The 14,731-nt window shown below is 43.8% G+C and overlaps 1 protein-coding gene across 3 annotated transcripts in view; it reads left to right on the top strand.

The window, feature by feature from the left end:
- Positions 1-427: 427 nt before the first annotated feature.
- ntng2b (netrin g2b) overlaps positions 428-14,731 on the top strand; it is a 58,586-nt gene continuing 44,282 nt past the window's right edge. Inside the window, exons 1-5 of one of the 3 annotated variants that reach the window (XM_029253030.1) lie at positions 428-544; positions 666-862; positions 2,483-2,652; positions 2,863-3,294; positions 12,570-13,213. In XM_029253030.1, coding sequence (XP_029108863.1) covers positions 3,082-3,294; positions 12,570-13,213 — 857 coding nt within the window. In that variant the 5' untranslated portion in view covers positions 428-544; positions 666-862; positions 2,483-2,652; positions 2,863-3,081. Of the gene's footprint in view, positions 545-665; positions 863-2,482; positions 3,295-12,569; positions 13,214-14,731 lie in introns of all 3 variants that reach the window. The other 2 variants (XM_018752542.2, XM_018752550.2) reach the window with 2 other exon arrangements.

Genomic DNA, 14,731 nt, shown 5'->3' with positions numbered 1-14,731 from the left:
AATCCCGATCGCTGCAGGTAACTTCTGAGACTGTGCGCACAGCAGGCAGAAGAAGCACCTTTGCAGTTGAGACTCTGGGCAGCGCAGCCTCGTACGTGTCTTTGGAGATGTTCCTCTCCCAGCTGCTCCTTTAAGTAGCGCATCCCGACCGGCTGGTGGGATGGTTCAGTTTCGAGCTGGAGAAAGGAAGTTGCGCAGCCCGGATCAGGCACAGAGATAAAAGCTCGGATAGTGATTGAGCGAGATGGAAAAAGGGATTTAGCAGCAGTATTAACTTGGAGAGAGAGAGAGAGAGCGAGAGAGACAGAGACAGAGAGACTGGCAGAGAGAGACAGTGTGAAAGAGAGAGAGAGTGTGTGTGTGTGTGCGTGTGTGTTGTGTGCGTGTATGTGAGGGAGAAAGAGGGAGGGAGATAGAGAGATAGAGGAGGGAGGAGGGAGAGAAGAGAAGAGGGGAGCGACGGGAGGAAGAATTTCCATGAAGGTTTTTTTCTATCTGCCCTTGAGCGCGCAGGGCAAATACGATCCCGGATCCGCTAAAGTAGGTGAGGACAAGTGAGGGTGGACAAGAGCCCTCGACCGACAAAAAAAGTCAACCTCTCCACTTTATGATACTCTTCTCCACGCTGGGATTTCGCTTTAGGTGTCGTTCTTTTCCATATATAGGGCAGCCCGCTCGCGAGCCGCGTCTCCGCTCTGTTCGGCGCTGATCAAAAAAGTAGCGAGCTGGGCAGCGCACGAGCTGGGAGGAGGGAGGAGGTCCGTCCGTCCGGGTCCGAGCGAGTTGAGATTCGAGTTGCGAACGAATGAGCGTATAATGGAATACAATGAATGCAGGAGAACACGGCCAAACATTCCCGGCGGTGAGTATATAATAATAATAATATAGATTATGTAAATATCTTTACAGATCCTGCCTCATAATCTCACTCATGTCTGCTATATTGATTCCCGTAAAACTAAATTATGGGAAGAGTTAACAGCGAGCAGGGTCAAATTTCTTCATCTCAAAGAGTTTTCATGTGTGAATGCAGTACCTGTACATTATTATTGCATCTTTAAGTTTTGGACGTTTTAGCAAGCGCCCCCCCCCCCCCCGCCCTTTTCCCCACGTTCCTCTATCTAGTGATGATAAAGTCGCAGGCGCGAGCGGTGCGCCATGTTCCCCACGTGGTGTTCTCGTAGTGCTCCATCACTTTTATGATAAATATAAAGTAGCATCAATCAGTGCTGTAGCAGAGTTCAGCGAGCCTGGAAGTCGGCCGCCACACGCCGTACGGACCATCATCATCAGTGCTAACTGCTAAGCTGTATGATGTGATGTGGCAACATAAAATATACAGGTGATGGATGGCTGTTATGTTATATATGAGCGCGGCGGTGCTTATTATTTGCATTATTTTGTGAAGTTGGGTTGTTTTGTACTTCTTATGTGCGGATGCATGACGCACTACACACAGTCTGGGCTCTCTTTTGAATGTAACCTATCTCTCCCGCCCGCTGCTACCAGGTCGGGAAGAAAGTGCAAAGTAAGACAAATAATCGTGGAGGAAACACGAGCTGTGCAACTGAAAGCTTTTCTTCATTTCGGCTGTATGCATTAGGCCCTTAGGAACGACATTATCATATGGAGTTATGTAACTTGAAATGACTTTTGGCTATTACTTTTTCATTTCTACATTTGATTTATCTTGAGAAAGTGATTAAAAATAGACGACGTCAGGTTGCTTGTCCTCATTTGGAATGCAGAGGTACGGTATTCTGTTGTGGCAGGTAATTATACCCTTTCGACGTGTGTTTTATTCTGTAACCGCGAGAAACCAAAGTTTTAGCAAATAATAACTCACAAAATACTCGCAACTTTTAATGTGATCGCTTCCCTACATTTTTGAATATGTGACTTAAATCAAATGCCGCGGGTTAATGAAACACTTCAGACGCCGAAGATGCATAAAACTACAGAGAAATATGAACATATTGTATTGTATCCTTTTCACTGTAGAAGAAGTCGCTGTTGTTGTGTCAGCCTATAATATAATATTGTGCTGTGTTTGGAAAAATGAAAAACTTCAATGTTATATTACACGGTTAGTCAGTGGAAAACTGGTGACACTTGACTTGTATCGGTCTTCCTAAGAATACTAAATATATATAATTTGTATGCGCCAATATGAATATGAGAGTTGGGGCAGCAGGAGGTGTCCTGGTTTGAGCTGTTTCCTGGCAATGGGATGGGAAAGTTCCTAGTTGGAACAGTAGTACTCTCTCTTTGTCTTTAATGTGGCACTTTCCCTAAATGATACAATGTAAATGTGTAAGTCAAAGTTGCTTTTCTAACATTTTAAGCCGCTTCGGACAAATAAATGTGCCACACGACGCTCAACAACGTACCGCGTGGAAGAGTTACATTACGAGAAGAACCGAGTTTCGCTTCAGAGGCACCAACTGACCCTTTTTTTTGTTTGCTGTCTTTATTTTTCCAGCCTGCCCGAAAATGTCAGCGGTAAATGAGTGAAGTAAGAGAAGAGAAGGGCCTCTCCCATGGGTCAGCTGAAAGATGTTACAGCTGCATCAACTGGATCTGTCTGAGAAGAACATGCCCACCTGTCGACCCCAGGCTTACTGCGGCTGACACCACACTGGCACTGGCACAGTTATGGGTTCGGGTGCAAGCAGCCGAGTTCACGTTCAGCTTTCGGCAACCCTGCTCCTTCCACGTGCTTTGATCCTCTGAAACCACCGTTACTATTCGCACATTCATTGTATTGTATACATACTTATACATATTTCGAAATCAGAGAACTTATTATATCTATTAAATATATTTATACGTTTAAAATCATCGTAACCCCTGAATCCGCAGAGCTGTTTAAAACTCGGCAGGCAGACGAGGCGAAGCTGGTTTCTCCCTGGACCGTTCGGGACCTTTTCCACGATGCACGCCCACGGGGCTCCATGCTGAGTGCTCCAGCGCGCGCTGACCCGGCGGCGGCGGCGGTGGCGGTGGCCCCCCTCGCGACTCCCCTCGCGACTCCGCGGACTTTCACTCCCAGGCTGTGTTACTGTGTCTCCGCGACTTGCCATGCTCCGACAGCTCCTGTTTCTTCTGCACTTTATTGCCTTGACTCTGGGCCAGTACGACATATGTAAGTCCCTGGTGAGCACGGACGATGGCCCGATATGGGAGTTTTACGCGTGCCAGCCCAAACCCATGCCCATGAAGGAGTACATGAAAATCAAGGTGGACCCGCCGGGCATCACCTGCGGAGACCCTCCGGAGAGGTTCTGCACTCTGGTGAGTAGTATAGCATGTGCGATATGTTCTAATTCATTTTTAATAATATTCCAAAGTTCATCATGTAACTGTCATTCTAAGGTTATTACGGTAAGAGCTCTTGTACTGCAATTTGACGGTCCCAGGTTTGAATTACATCTCCTGCTCTAGTACCCTTGATCAAAGTACTTGCTGTGAATAGCTCCAGTAAGAACACCCCCTCTATATAAATGGGTAAATCATTGTAAATGTGCTTGTATTTACATTTTATTTCACCTTGGACCAAGGGCCTGGTCTAATTAAAGTTTATTATAACACATTAAATTAACATTATAATATGATCACACTGTGACATATTACTTTTCAGTTTAATCAAAAAAACAATGAAATAATAATAGCCTGTGAAACTCACTATTCCAAGTAGAACGCCTTGCAAAGCACGGACTCATTCACTGATAAGGTTATTCCAGGCTGACCAAAATGCCCGGTGCGGATTTTCGCTGATGGGGATTTGGCGTGTCCTGACAAATGCTTGCTCAAAAAATTATGACATCGGCAGAATGACTTGGCATTATCGACCATATAGCAGAGCTGTTAAGACCAAACGGCAGGTGTTGTTTACATATATATTAACTTGGCCAACGATTGCACCGGTCTGAGGATTTCAGATGTCACCTTGCGAAAATGGAAAATGGAAACAACCGTATCACTGGCAAGGGGAGGACCACGCTCAACCATGGAGAACAATGATGAATCACAGCCCATGGGTCGTTAGTGTTATTGTCTGGCTATACAGGAAGTTTAGTTGATTTTGAACTGTAATCACCATTCTAGCTCAAGCTCTGGATACTCGGTCAGCGTATACAGTGTATATTCATCGTACACCATTTGTACCCCAGAATAAATTCTGGACTTTCCCGGCCGTTGCATCAAGGCCTGAAATGAAGTAAAAGCTGGACAAATGTTCACTGAGCATGGGCTGTTGGCCCAGTGTGAGAAAGCCAGTCATCACAATGGGCAGACAGCCAATTAGTCGTAAAATAATCATATTAAGGATTTTTGTTCATGCCTGGACGAGAGCTCTGCAACCTGGTCTTGGGCTCTTTCTTTTATAACGGCATAGCTGCGGGCCTTCTGTTTAGAGAGGATCTAAGGATAGAGGGAACATGACGTCATGCATGCTCTTGTGTGCCACATGTGACTTAATCTGGTGGAGGGCTTGCTAGAATTGGGATTTTCTCTCGCTAGATATGTCTTTGACTTTGTATTGAACACAAATAATTCTGCTGCATGAGATCGCAGCCTCGGGGAAGCATCAAATGTGAAAAAGGTGTGTCAAGCAGAGTAGTTCTTAAGGATCCAGTATTGTGGAACACAAAGTTTGCTGGCTGAACTCCGATAACGAGTCCTGTTGTTCTACTCTTGTACATTATTTCTTCCGCAAACACATCCAGGCTGTGAAAGTGAAGCACTTTGAGCTGTGCATGTCGCTTTGGTTAAAAGTTTAAGTTAAGCAAGTAAAGTAAGCGATAAAGCGAGTCTCGTTTTGTCCTTCGGATTGATTTGTGAAAAGGTTCCAGTAACGTCAATGCAATGTTTTATTGTGTGTTTATTGTAAAAAGGAAAAATGCTGATGGTAGTAAAAAGCCCTTTGACAGCTCTTAAGAGAAATACTGTGAAGGCCAGTATTGACGTCTGGCCTCTAATAGCTTGGCCAAGAAAGTTCTACGAGTATTTTCAGACAATAAAATATTAATGGCCCTCATAATGGCTTCGCTAACGAAGGGCCTCTGTAGCGCACCGGTGACATGCGGGTGACAGGAGTCACTCTGGAAGTCGGGCCAGTGCCATGTCCTCTGGTCTATGTACTTTTAAAAGTTGTATCGGCAAGTGCTGGCCACCATGCGGTGGTCTGGCTTTATCCAGATGGGGGACCGGAGGGGGGAGGGGAACTAGATAAGCTGCTGGCAAGGAGTGAAACGCCAGGCAAATGTTAGTGTGTCTGGACCCAGGCTATCCTAATCTCCCATTCATGTGTCCTCTGTAGTGCCTCCCACCAGCTCACACCTTTCAGGTGGCTTGTACGCTCCGAAATTTGCTTTTTCAAGCTAGCAGTTGCAAGGAATATTGCTCATCACAGTACTGCAATAATTATGTGAGCAGATCTTTTTCCTCTGCGTTTGACTCCACCCGTGTTTGCGAGCTGGGCATGAAGTGGAGTAATACTGCGTTAAACAGTTGACCTGGTTGGGGAATCCATTTGCTCACGCCACAGACGCTGAGTTAAACTGACTTGGTGGTGCTCTTGCTGCAACTCGTCCGTCCCGAGAAGAAAAATTCTCTGCTTCATCAATGATTCAGAGGAGTGTTTGGTTCCTCCCTGCCCACATTGAGATAGGATGGCTTTTTTTGTGCAGCACTTTTCTGTTTTGCTGCGGACGTTGTTTGCTGCAGATGGGAGCGCGCTGAGCGACGGCTAACAATGGGGGGAGGGGAGAGGAGAGGCGGATCGCAGCTTTGCTAAGCAAAAAAAAGAAAAAAGACATAGATTAAACCCGGTGCCTACTCCCGGTCCCGTACGCAAAGAGGAGGCAGCCGCCTTTCGCAAGCTTTTCGGCCGGCGCCTCCTCTTGCCAGGTCCTTGCGGACAAGTGCTGCCCCTCCTTGTGCTGAGCGCAGGAAGGGGGGGGTGTGTGTGTAAGAGACACTCCTGCTGTTCCACCATAGAGTTGCCCATGTGAAAAGGCAAAAAAAAAAAAAAAAACAGCTTGTGCTAAAAATAGCCCTCAGAGTATCAGCGCTGCAGAAGACTGGCACATCAGAAGTAAAAAAAAAAAAAAAAACAGCTGGTATATTATCTGTGGGTTTTGTTTCGAGGCTTTTGGCTGGTCGACTAAACTTGGCCTGTGTGCTTATTCCTGCGTGTGAGCGTTGTTTTTATGTTTCTGCATTTTGTCACGCCTCTACATCGCGGCTCCATATATCGCTTCATGACGGGTCATGCAGCACTTGGGTTCTGTGGCTCTCTTTAATTAGCTGACATTATGTTTACTGGCGGAAAAAGGCTACATGAGTTCAATGTGGGAAATGGTTAGTCGAATTAAGTACTTAAGTTCTCAGGTGTAATGAAAACGGGCTCACCCTGGGGCCAGCCTGGATGTGACTTCAGGTCCCTCTCTCGGTATATGTTTATTGATACATATTCCGGATACCGCTGATGCGTTCAGTTGGGCAACGCAGGGTTTTACTTGTCTTTGGGATGGAGTAGCAGCGGTTTTCCCCTTCTGAGAGCAGTCACCAGCACAGTGTAGTGTATCTCAGCTCTGGAGTTCCTCTTGTTGTTGTGGTTATGTTTTCATTGTGCCATGAAATTTAAATGTGCCCTTTATACTCTAGTCCTTGTGATCCCCTTTAGTGCTGTTTGGCTTTCCTCATAGTCATTAATCACCATCTGCTTGTCTTCCTGGCTTGGCGCTCATGGGAGATTCTTCACATGGACCTCTTCATGGTGTAATCTGTGTCATCCCTCAACAATGGGCATTGGTTCTTAGAACTGAACCGCAGAAAAAAAAAAATAAAGATGCCAGTATTTTTCAAAAAATACTCCTCAGAAGTGAAATCAACATTTTGCTGGTCCTGAACATAAATATTCCCTGATTGCAAAATGGATAATGTCAAATTGAACCAATAGTGCTGAGTTCTTTGAGAGATTTATTACAAAGTGTAAAAGAAGTGTGGCAACTGTGATAGTGATGGATTGTAACTGTAACCAGCAATGCCTTTAGTAGATCATTAATAGATGGCATTGTAGATGTAAATCTGAAAATGGAAATCTAAAGATTATTCTCATTACGAAGACATTACTCTGCTACTTCCTGGTTGTTGGTACCATACTTGTCCAAAGAACCTTTATCCAGCTGTACTATTGGTAACCTAAGCAATATGTGGTAGCATTTTAGCCTTGAGTTTAATTCGAGATTAATGGTCATTAGTGATAAATTTTCATTTATAAGTAGCTTTTCACAGAGCGAATTGTCTTAAATGGTGATAGCTCTGGTAATTTATTTGCGGATTGTACAGAAGGCTCTGGCTCACAAGACAGACGCTCTCTGCCTCTTGGCATACCAAATGCTCTTCCCCACCCACAATCCCCCCCAGCTGTACCCCCCACCCTCACCTCCCGCACCGCAAGTCTTTTGCTCCCCAGTGAAGCCAGGCTGCTGTTTCACGCTGAATTTGTTCAGCATCAGCTGCTGTGTCACTGGGCCTCCCCACAGGGGGGTTCCTTCAGTGTAATTAACGGAGCCGGAGAGTGTCGGGGGGGTGGGCAGGGGGCACACAGGGAAGCGGGCTCACTGGGGCAACCACAGCACAGACCCACTGGGCCTGAAAGCTCCACCCACTCCTCCTCTCAATGAGCCACTCCAGCACTTCTAACCTGCATCCCTTTTCATGTGTAAGCATTCCTTGTTCTCATGTGGATGCAAGAACATACAAATGTGGGGGAGGGTGATATGAGGTGCTGGGGCATCTGTTTTTTTAGGTCTCCATTTCCATAATGCTCCTTTTCTCTGTTAGCAAATGTTAATGGATGGATTGGGAGCTCTTTGCACTGTGTGAATCTATTCAGGAATATTGTAATTGCCGTGGGAGAAGATCAGATATAGTTGCATGTTATCATTCAGTAATTTTGGTACAATGCAATTATAAAATTACATTATACCGACAGAAAGATAATGTAATTATCAATGTGTTCGTTTTGGCTATGGTTGTAAGCAATAATTCAGTCATCTGAATTTTTTAAAAATATTTTCTTAGAGTGCTTTAAACTTGAAATTCATTTGAAATGAAGGCTGACTTTAAAGAAGACTGATATTGAGGGAGAAATAGCCAGATGCTTGGGTACATCAATGGTAATCCAGTCCAAGGCAGATGCTGTTCAATGTCACAAAGGTTGAATGTTTCAACTAGTTTAGGGTAGCGAGCATGTTCGTTTCTGCACTGCTGTGAAGAGTGTTCCTCTTGCCATCTCCACTTTCTGAAAGCTGGTACTGTTGGTTTCCCATCTCTTTTCCTGTCTGTCTAAAGCACAGTGACATGATGGAGACTGGGAGTCTGTCACATGGGCCTTCTTCCACCTCTGCACTCTCCATTGCCAGCTGTCCACTCACTATTCTCCCCTCTGCTCAGCAAATACGAAGGGCTACTTCACATTTCCAAATACACACTTTCACATAATGGATGCAGTTAATTCCTGAAAATTTGTCTGTTATGTGAACTTATGTTCAGCATTTAAAAAATCCATTTTGATTGCTCTTTTTTTGGGTAACATCATAGTACTTTTCTCCACTCCAAAAATCACCCCAGATATATAAGCATCAAAGTAACCTAAGTAAACTAAAAGTAATACATTACTAATAGTTAATATATAGTGAAATACATGGTGTAACATATTTGATAACCTTACTATACATGCTGTAGTGCTTTCTTATCATATCATCATAACAAAAAATGCAGTTGAGAAAAATCAATTCCGATATCTATCCTTTCACATTTACTGTAGGTGACAGTTTATGCTTGTAACTTTCGATGCAACTGAAAGTGACATCTAACCGTAAAATGAGAGCATATACCCCTTTTTGGTTCATACAGAAATCCCTGTTAAGACATTAGTGGACTATTCTATTGTTTCATTCCAATCAAAAAATTATGTAGTAGAAAAGGCTTCTCAGCAGATTCAAAGCATAATTTTATCCACCCATTTTATTCTGATTTCACTACTCTGTTTAGAAACGCTTTATAGCTAAAATACATAAAACAGATTATAATTTGATATCAGTAACAATACTCAGAAGCTTTGAAAAAAATGCATGCATATTATGGTGTTCACATTTACAGATTCCTATCACATACGTATTTAAGAAGGAAAACTTTTTACTAACCAGGTGCCTTGATGAGGGTTGCGATGGCCTGCAGCCTATGTCAGAATCACTGGATGCAAGGCCGGGCAGGTACACTTCCAATACTTCCAATCAGTCCATTGCAGGGTAGCCACTCCTGACACACTCTTAAACCAGTTCACCCTTTTCGCAATCTAGTGTCGCCAGTTCACTTGAATTGCATGCCTATAAAATGGGGAGAAAACTGGAAGATCCAGACAAAACCCACACAGACAGGGTGAGAACATGCAAACTCCACACAGCTGGATTCAAATCTATGCCCGGCACCATGAGGTGGCAGTGCTACCTACTGCGCATCTTTACAATAGTTCAAGGATAATGAAATTGAAATTTGTAAAGCAAGAATATTTAAGGATGCTAAAGTTTCTCATTTTAATACAACAGATATAAGAAAATGAACAGTAGATTACTAGGTCATTAGTTACTTTTAACTATGTTTCTTTATAAGATGGACTGAATGTCCTGGTGTCCAAAACATGGGTAACAATAAGGCCAATCACTGTTGGCAGAAAGAAATGCAGCAGTGCTGCTGAATGTTAATTTATGTACTAGAATCTTTAAATATACTGTATACCTAGAAAAAGAACTAGAAACAAAATGCAAATGAGTGGTTAGCCTGTTTGTGACACAGTTAGAGCTCAGGTTTATTCTTTTTCTCATAGCAAAGTTTAAATTGCCTGTTGCTATGCTGTAAGCTGCACTTGCCTGCTCCAGAAAACCCTCCTTGAGTCCATTTAGGTTTTTGTCATGCTCACACCAGCAGGAGAAGCCATAGGCAGCTGTCCTGTCAGCTTGAGGCTATCAGTAATGTGTTATCTGTAATGCTATGCCAGCTGAGTGTGTTTCCTGTACATCTAGACAAGAAATCCATGATGATGGTTTGGTGGGTCTGCACCGGAAATTGTGATGTGAATCAAAAAAAAAAAAAAAAAAGTGAGTGATCTGTCACTCAGGAGTTGGTTGTGAATGGGCCGGAAGAGTGACTAAGCAAATGTAACAGACTGGGTCAATTTGCCAACCATACGGTTAATTATGGTGTTTATAGTTTTATGCCGCCATGGACCATTAGAGCTTTGAGAAGGGGCAGTAAAACATCTCATAACACTGCACTAAAACCTGCTCATCTGCCTTCTCCCTGCATAAATGAAAAATGATGCAAGCATTGACATGGAATTGCAGCAGTAATAGAAAAAGGGAATGGTAATCATAATGGACATAGTAATGTACTGTGGTAAAGGCCAAGGGACCATGGAACATTGTTCAAAAATCTGCTTTTGTCATGACTGCAAGGGACTGCGCAACAGACTCGTCAGCGCAAGCTCAACGTGGACCACGTATGCTTTTTAGTTCAAGAAATTCCCATCATTGCAAAGACAAGGAATTTGTGATTCTTTACTGTACCACTAATACTATGTCTTTATGCTTACATCTGTCCCTGCAAAAGTATATTTTTGCTAGACATCGTATACTCTAAGGCCTGCAGTGGGAAAAAATGTTTTCAAATCATTACACTTTGAGGAAAAAACTGTATTTTCTTGCTTTTGAGGACTGTAGGGCAGACGGAGCCATGGAGGTCAGCATACTGTATTTTGGCCTGGAAGCCTTTGTGCCGGAGAACATGTTATCTGCTTATTGAGACGCCTCCCCACTGCTACCGAGCAGTCGGTAAACAGGGATTCTGTTTATCGCTGTGTAGTGCTTTAACAGTGACAGCACTCCAGCACGGATAATTGCTGGAGGGGCTTAGTGTCGTGGGCCACCTGGCAAAGCCGCGAGCTGGGAGCTATCGAGGTATGTGGGACAAGGCGGGGGAGAGGGAGGTGGGGCCGGCGCACTCGCTCACGCCACATTGTGCATACAAGCTCCTTGGGAGCATGAGGTTCTGGGAAGCTGTCTTGGAAGCAGCTGGGACCCGGTGTGGGGAGGCAGGAGGAAGGAGTTTCGTTAAGACTAGCAGGTGACCTGGCACAAGCCGTAGAGAAAAAGAAAGTAAATATAGGAAGGTCAAGATACGCCGGCTCAGTTTTTCGCAGTTTTTCGCAGACTCTGCACAATCTCCTCCTCCTCCTCCTCCTGACGGTAGGAAACGGCCAGAATTACATACGCTTCTGGCCTGTCGGGTTGTGTTGTATGCAATGCTTTGCAGGGTTCATTTATAAAATGTATCATTTTGAAACTGACAATAAACTGATGTTATTCTCAATGAGCTATGAACAATCAATTTTGTTATCTTCACCCTGCAAATATGCAACAATTCAGACCCCGGTAACATTTAATACATTCTGGCCCCATTCAGGGTGGCATCCTGTCACAGCAGGTAGAGCCACACGTGTGTGAATTTGGCGTGTTCTTCGCATTTTTTTGCAAACGTCTCTTCCTAGCAAATGCGCATGGCTGAGGTTGATTGGAGGTGGTATGGTTGCAGGCTCTGGTCAGCCCCTGCGGGTGTACATATGCTTCTCCACTACGTTCAGATGTTCCATCTGTGAGGAAGTAGCCTTGGCAGCCCTTATTATCCCGCTCGTGCCCTGTTGTTCTGAGATAATCTAATGAGTGACTTCGCTGAGGCACGGTACTCCTTTTTGTGACACTTTTAAAGTGAATATCCCCTAAACAAGGGTGATTCATAATCCTGAAAAAGAATCTCTGGGGTATGATGATTTTGGAGAGGGCTCTGCTCAGCACAGTGAGAAAATCACAAGCAACTCTGACAGTTCCTGCCTACAGCCAACCCTTTCTGAAACGCACAAACACAAGCAACCCATGTGCTTTCACACCATCTCCTTTCCCCCCCCCCCCCCCCCTTTCATCTAAGAATCTGAACCTTAGGAGACGTGACATTTAGCTGTATGGGGTGCAAATGTCACTTGTGTATGTGTGTGTAACATGGTTGCTGTCCTTAATTTTACATGGGATTTGCATTCAAAGAGATGATGGCTTCCAGTCCTTTTTTTTTAATACTGCTTAGTTTTGTGAGTGGGAGATGTGGCTCTCAGTTGTACAGACACATCTAAGAGCTGCTAGCAGAATAAGATCTCCTTAAATTAGTTAACTTACTCCTGATTACAAATTGTATTTTATGAAAATTCATTTAAGTAGCATATTCACATGAGACTTTTGACAGAAGGATAATTCCAGCAATAATCTGTTCTGTAGTACCTTAGTAGTTTTTCCCTCTCTGAGGTAAGAACATTGTCCCACAACAGTTTTTTTTTTTTTTCTCAAAAGGTTATTGTTTCATTACTTTTTAACATTGTCTGCTGCCAGATGGAGCTAGCTGTATTAGTATATTCCCCTACCTTCCTGACCATCTCTTTCCTACTTTCCTGCTTCCAGGAGAATCCATACCTATGCAGCGATGAGTGCGATGCCTCAAACCCGGACTTGGCACACCCTCCACAGCTGATGCAGGATCGGGAGCGGAGCGGCTTGATCACGTACTGGCAGACGATAACGTGGAGACGCTACCCCGAACCGCTCCTGGCCAACATTTCTCTGTCGTGGAACAAGAGCCTGGAGCTGACGGATGACATCCAGATCACCTTTGAGTATGGCCGGCCCACCATCATGGTGCTGGACAAGTCCATGGACAATGGGCGCACATGGCAGCCCTACCAATTCTACGCTGACGACTGCATGGACGCATTCGGAATGCCACCCAGAAAGGTGCAAGAGCTGACAGCAACCAACGTGACCCGAGTCATCTGCACAGAGCAGTATTCCCGTTGGGTTGGTTCCAAAAATGACAAGACTGTGCGCTTCGAGGTACGGGCTCGCTTTGCCATCTTTGCTGGCCCTCGGCTCCTCAACATGGACAACCTATACACACGTATGGAGAGCATGAAAGGCCTGCGCGACTTCTTTACCTTCACCAACTTGCGACTGCGCCTACTCCGGCCCGCACTGGGTGGTACTTACGTACAGAGGGAGAACCTGCGCAAGTACTTCTATGCCATCTCCAACATTGAGGTTCCTGCCAGGTAGGAGGATCTACTACTGCAGAGAGTGAGATGCTGGGGTCAAAGATTTGCAACATCTTTAAATGTGGTTTAATTCTTAGAAAAACTGTCATAAAACCTTCATACGCAGTCCAAAAATATACCATTGCAAGGTGTTTCATTTTTCTCATATTTATGTTTGTCATATTTATGAGTGTGTCTTCTACAATATTTAACTTTGGATGATTTTAAAGATCACAAGGAGGGGTATACGTAACTTTAGACAGCAGCATTTTTTTTCAGAGTCTCTCATCTTCATCTGACCTTGAGTGTTACCAGAATATAAATCTTTATTCAGCCCAAAAGTAAATACAGCCTCATTCGGGACATTTCAGAAAGCAAGGGAAATCATTGCTACCCATTTCCCTTACCATTAGAAGGCTCAACTTGGTGCCTTGATTGCCTTATGCAACCAGTCCCTGCGGAGAACTGAAGCCCTTAGATGGCAAGTTTCTGACAGTGAGGGATGAGATGACCATCGAACACCTAGTTAGCATCAACAAAGCGATTTTTCTCGTCTTAAAAATTATTATTCCAATCAATAAGACATGGTGACATTTGACTGGTATTTAACGTCCATGGTGAGGGAATGGGGGCAGTGGCAGAGCTAGGTGGGGAAACAAAAAAAATCCAGGGAAGTATTTACGGTAAGGAGGTGTTAGTTGATGTCATTGGAGAGGCCGAGGTGTATTTGATGAAGCTTTAAGCTCCTGCTGACTGCGCAGAACGTGCACAGCGAGCTTCCCTTCCTTTTGTTTCTCAATAAGTGTCCTGTATGTATCGATCAAAAGTGCACCGGAGATGCATCAGGCCGGTATGAAGGGGGGGGCAAGCTCCTCCCCCTCACCCAGTCGCTTGGGCTGAGACTTTCAGGAGATGAGGGGAACATTTCTGCTGACATCTCAATCTTGAGAAATGCCTTCTCTCTGCCTGGGAAACGCCCAGACAAATATGACCTGCAATAAAACGAATAAGGTTAAAGTTCTCTCCCATCTACCACCCTATGGCAGTGTAACTCTATAATATATGGTTACTCTGTGATTCACCAGAGAAAAAAGTTGCAGTAGGTATAGCACAATGGGAATTCTTTGAGGAATTGTTTTAATGGTAATTTGATAACTATCCTTACTATATATACTAATATGTAGCTATATATATATATATAGCTACATGTATATGTATATATATATGTTTTACAATTTTACATGTATGTATATGTATATATATGTTTTACAATTTTACATAATATATAGACAATATTCAGTTGTCATATATAGTAACAGTAGATGTAATATAGATGTATTAATATATTTATATACTATATATAGTTCCTATTCTATATCTGAATATATTGGCCAGGGTTTTTTTTTTTTTTTTTTGCTCTACTAAGTACCTAAATGCTACTGGAAGGTTTAAATAATGAAAATGAGAGGTTGTCTCTGATGCCCCTCTGAAAGTGCTCAACTAAATGAATCCCTAAGGAAATGGAGAGGGACCATC

The sequence above is a fragment of the Scleropages formosus genome, chromosome 6, assembly GCF_900964775.1.
Source record: "Scleropages formosus chromosome 6, fSclFor1.1, whole genome shotgun sequence".
NCBI classification, from domain to species: Eukaryota; Metazoa; Chordata; class Actinopteri; order Osteoglossiformes; family Osteoglossidae; genus Scleropages; species Scleropages formosus.
Note: the sequence above shows the minus strand (reverse complement) of the source record. Positions and strands in the feature narration are given on the sequence as shown.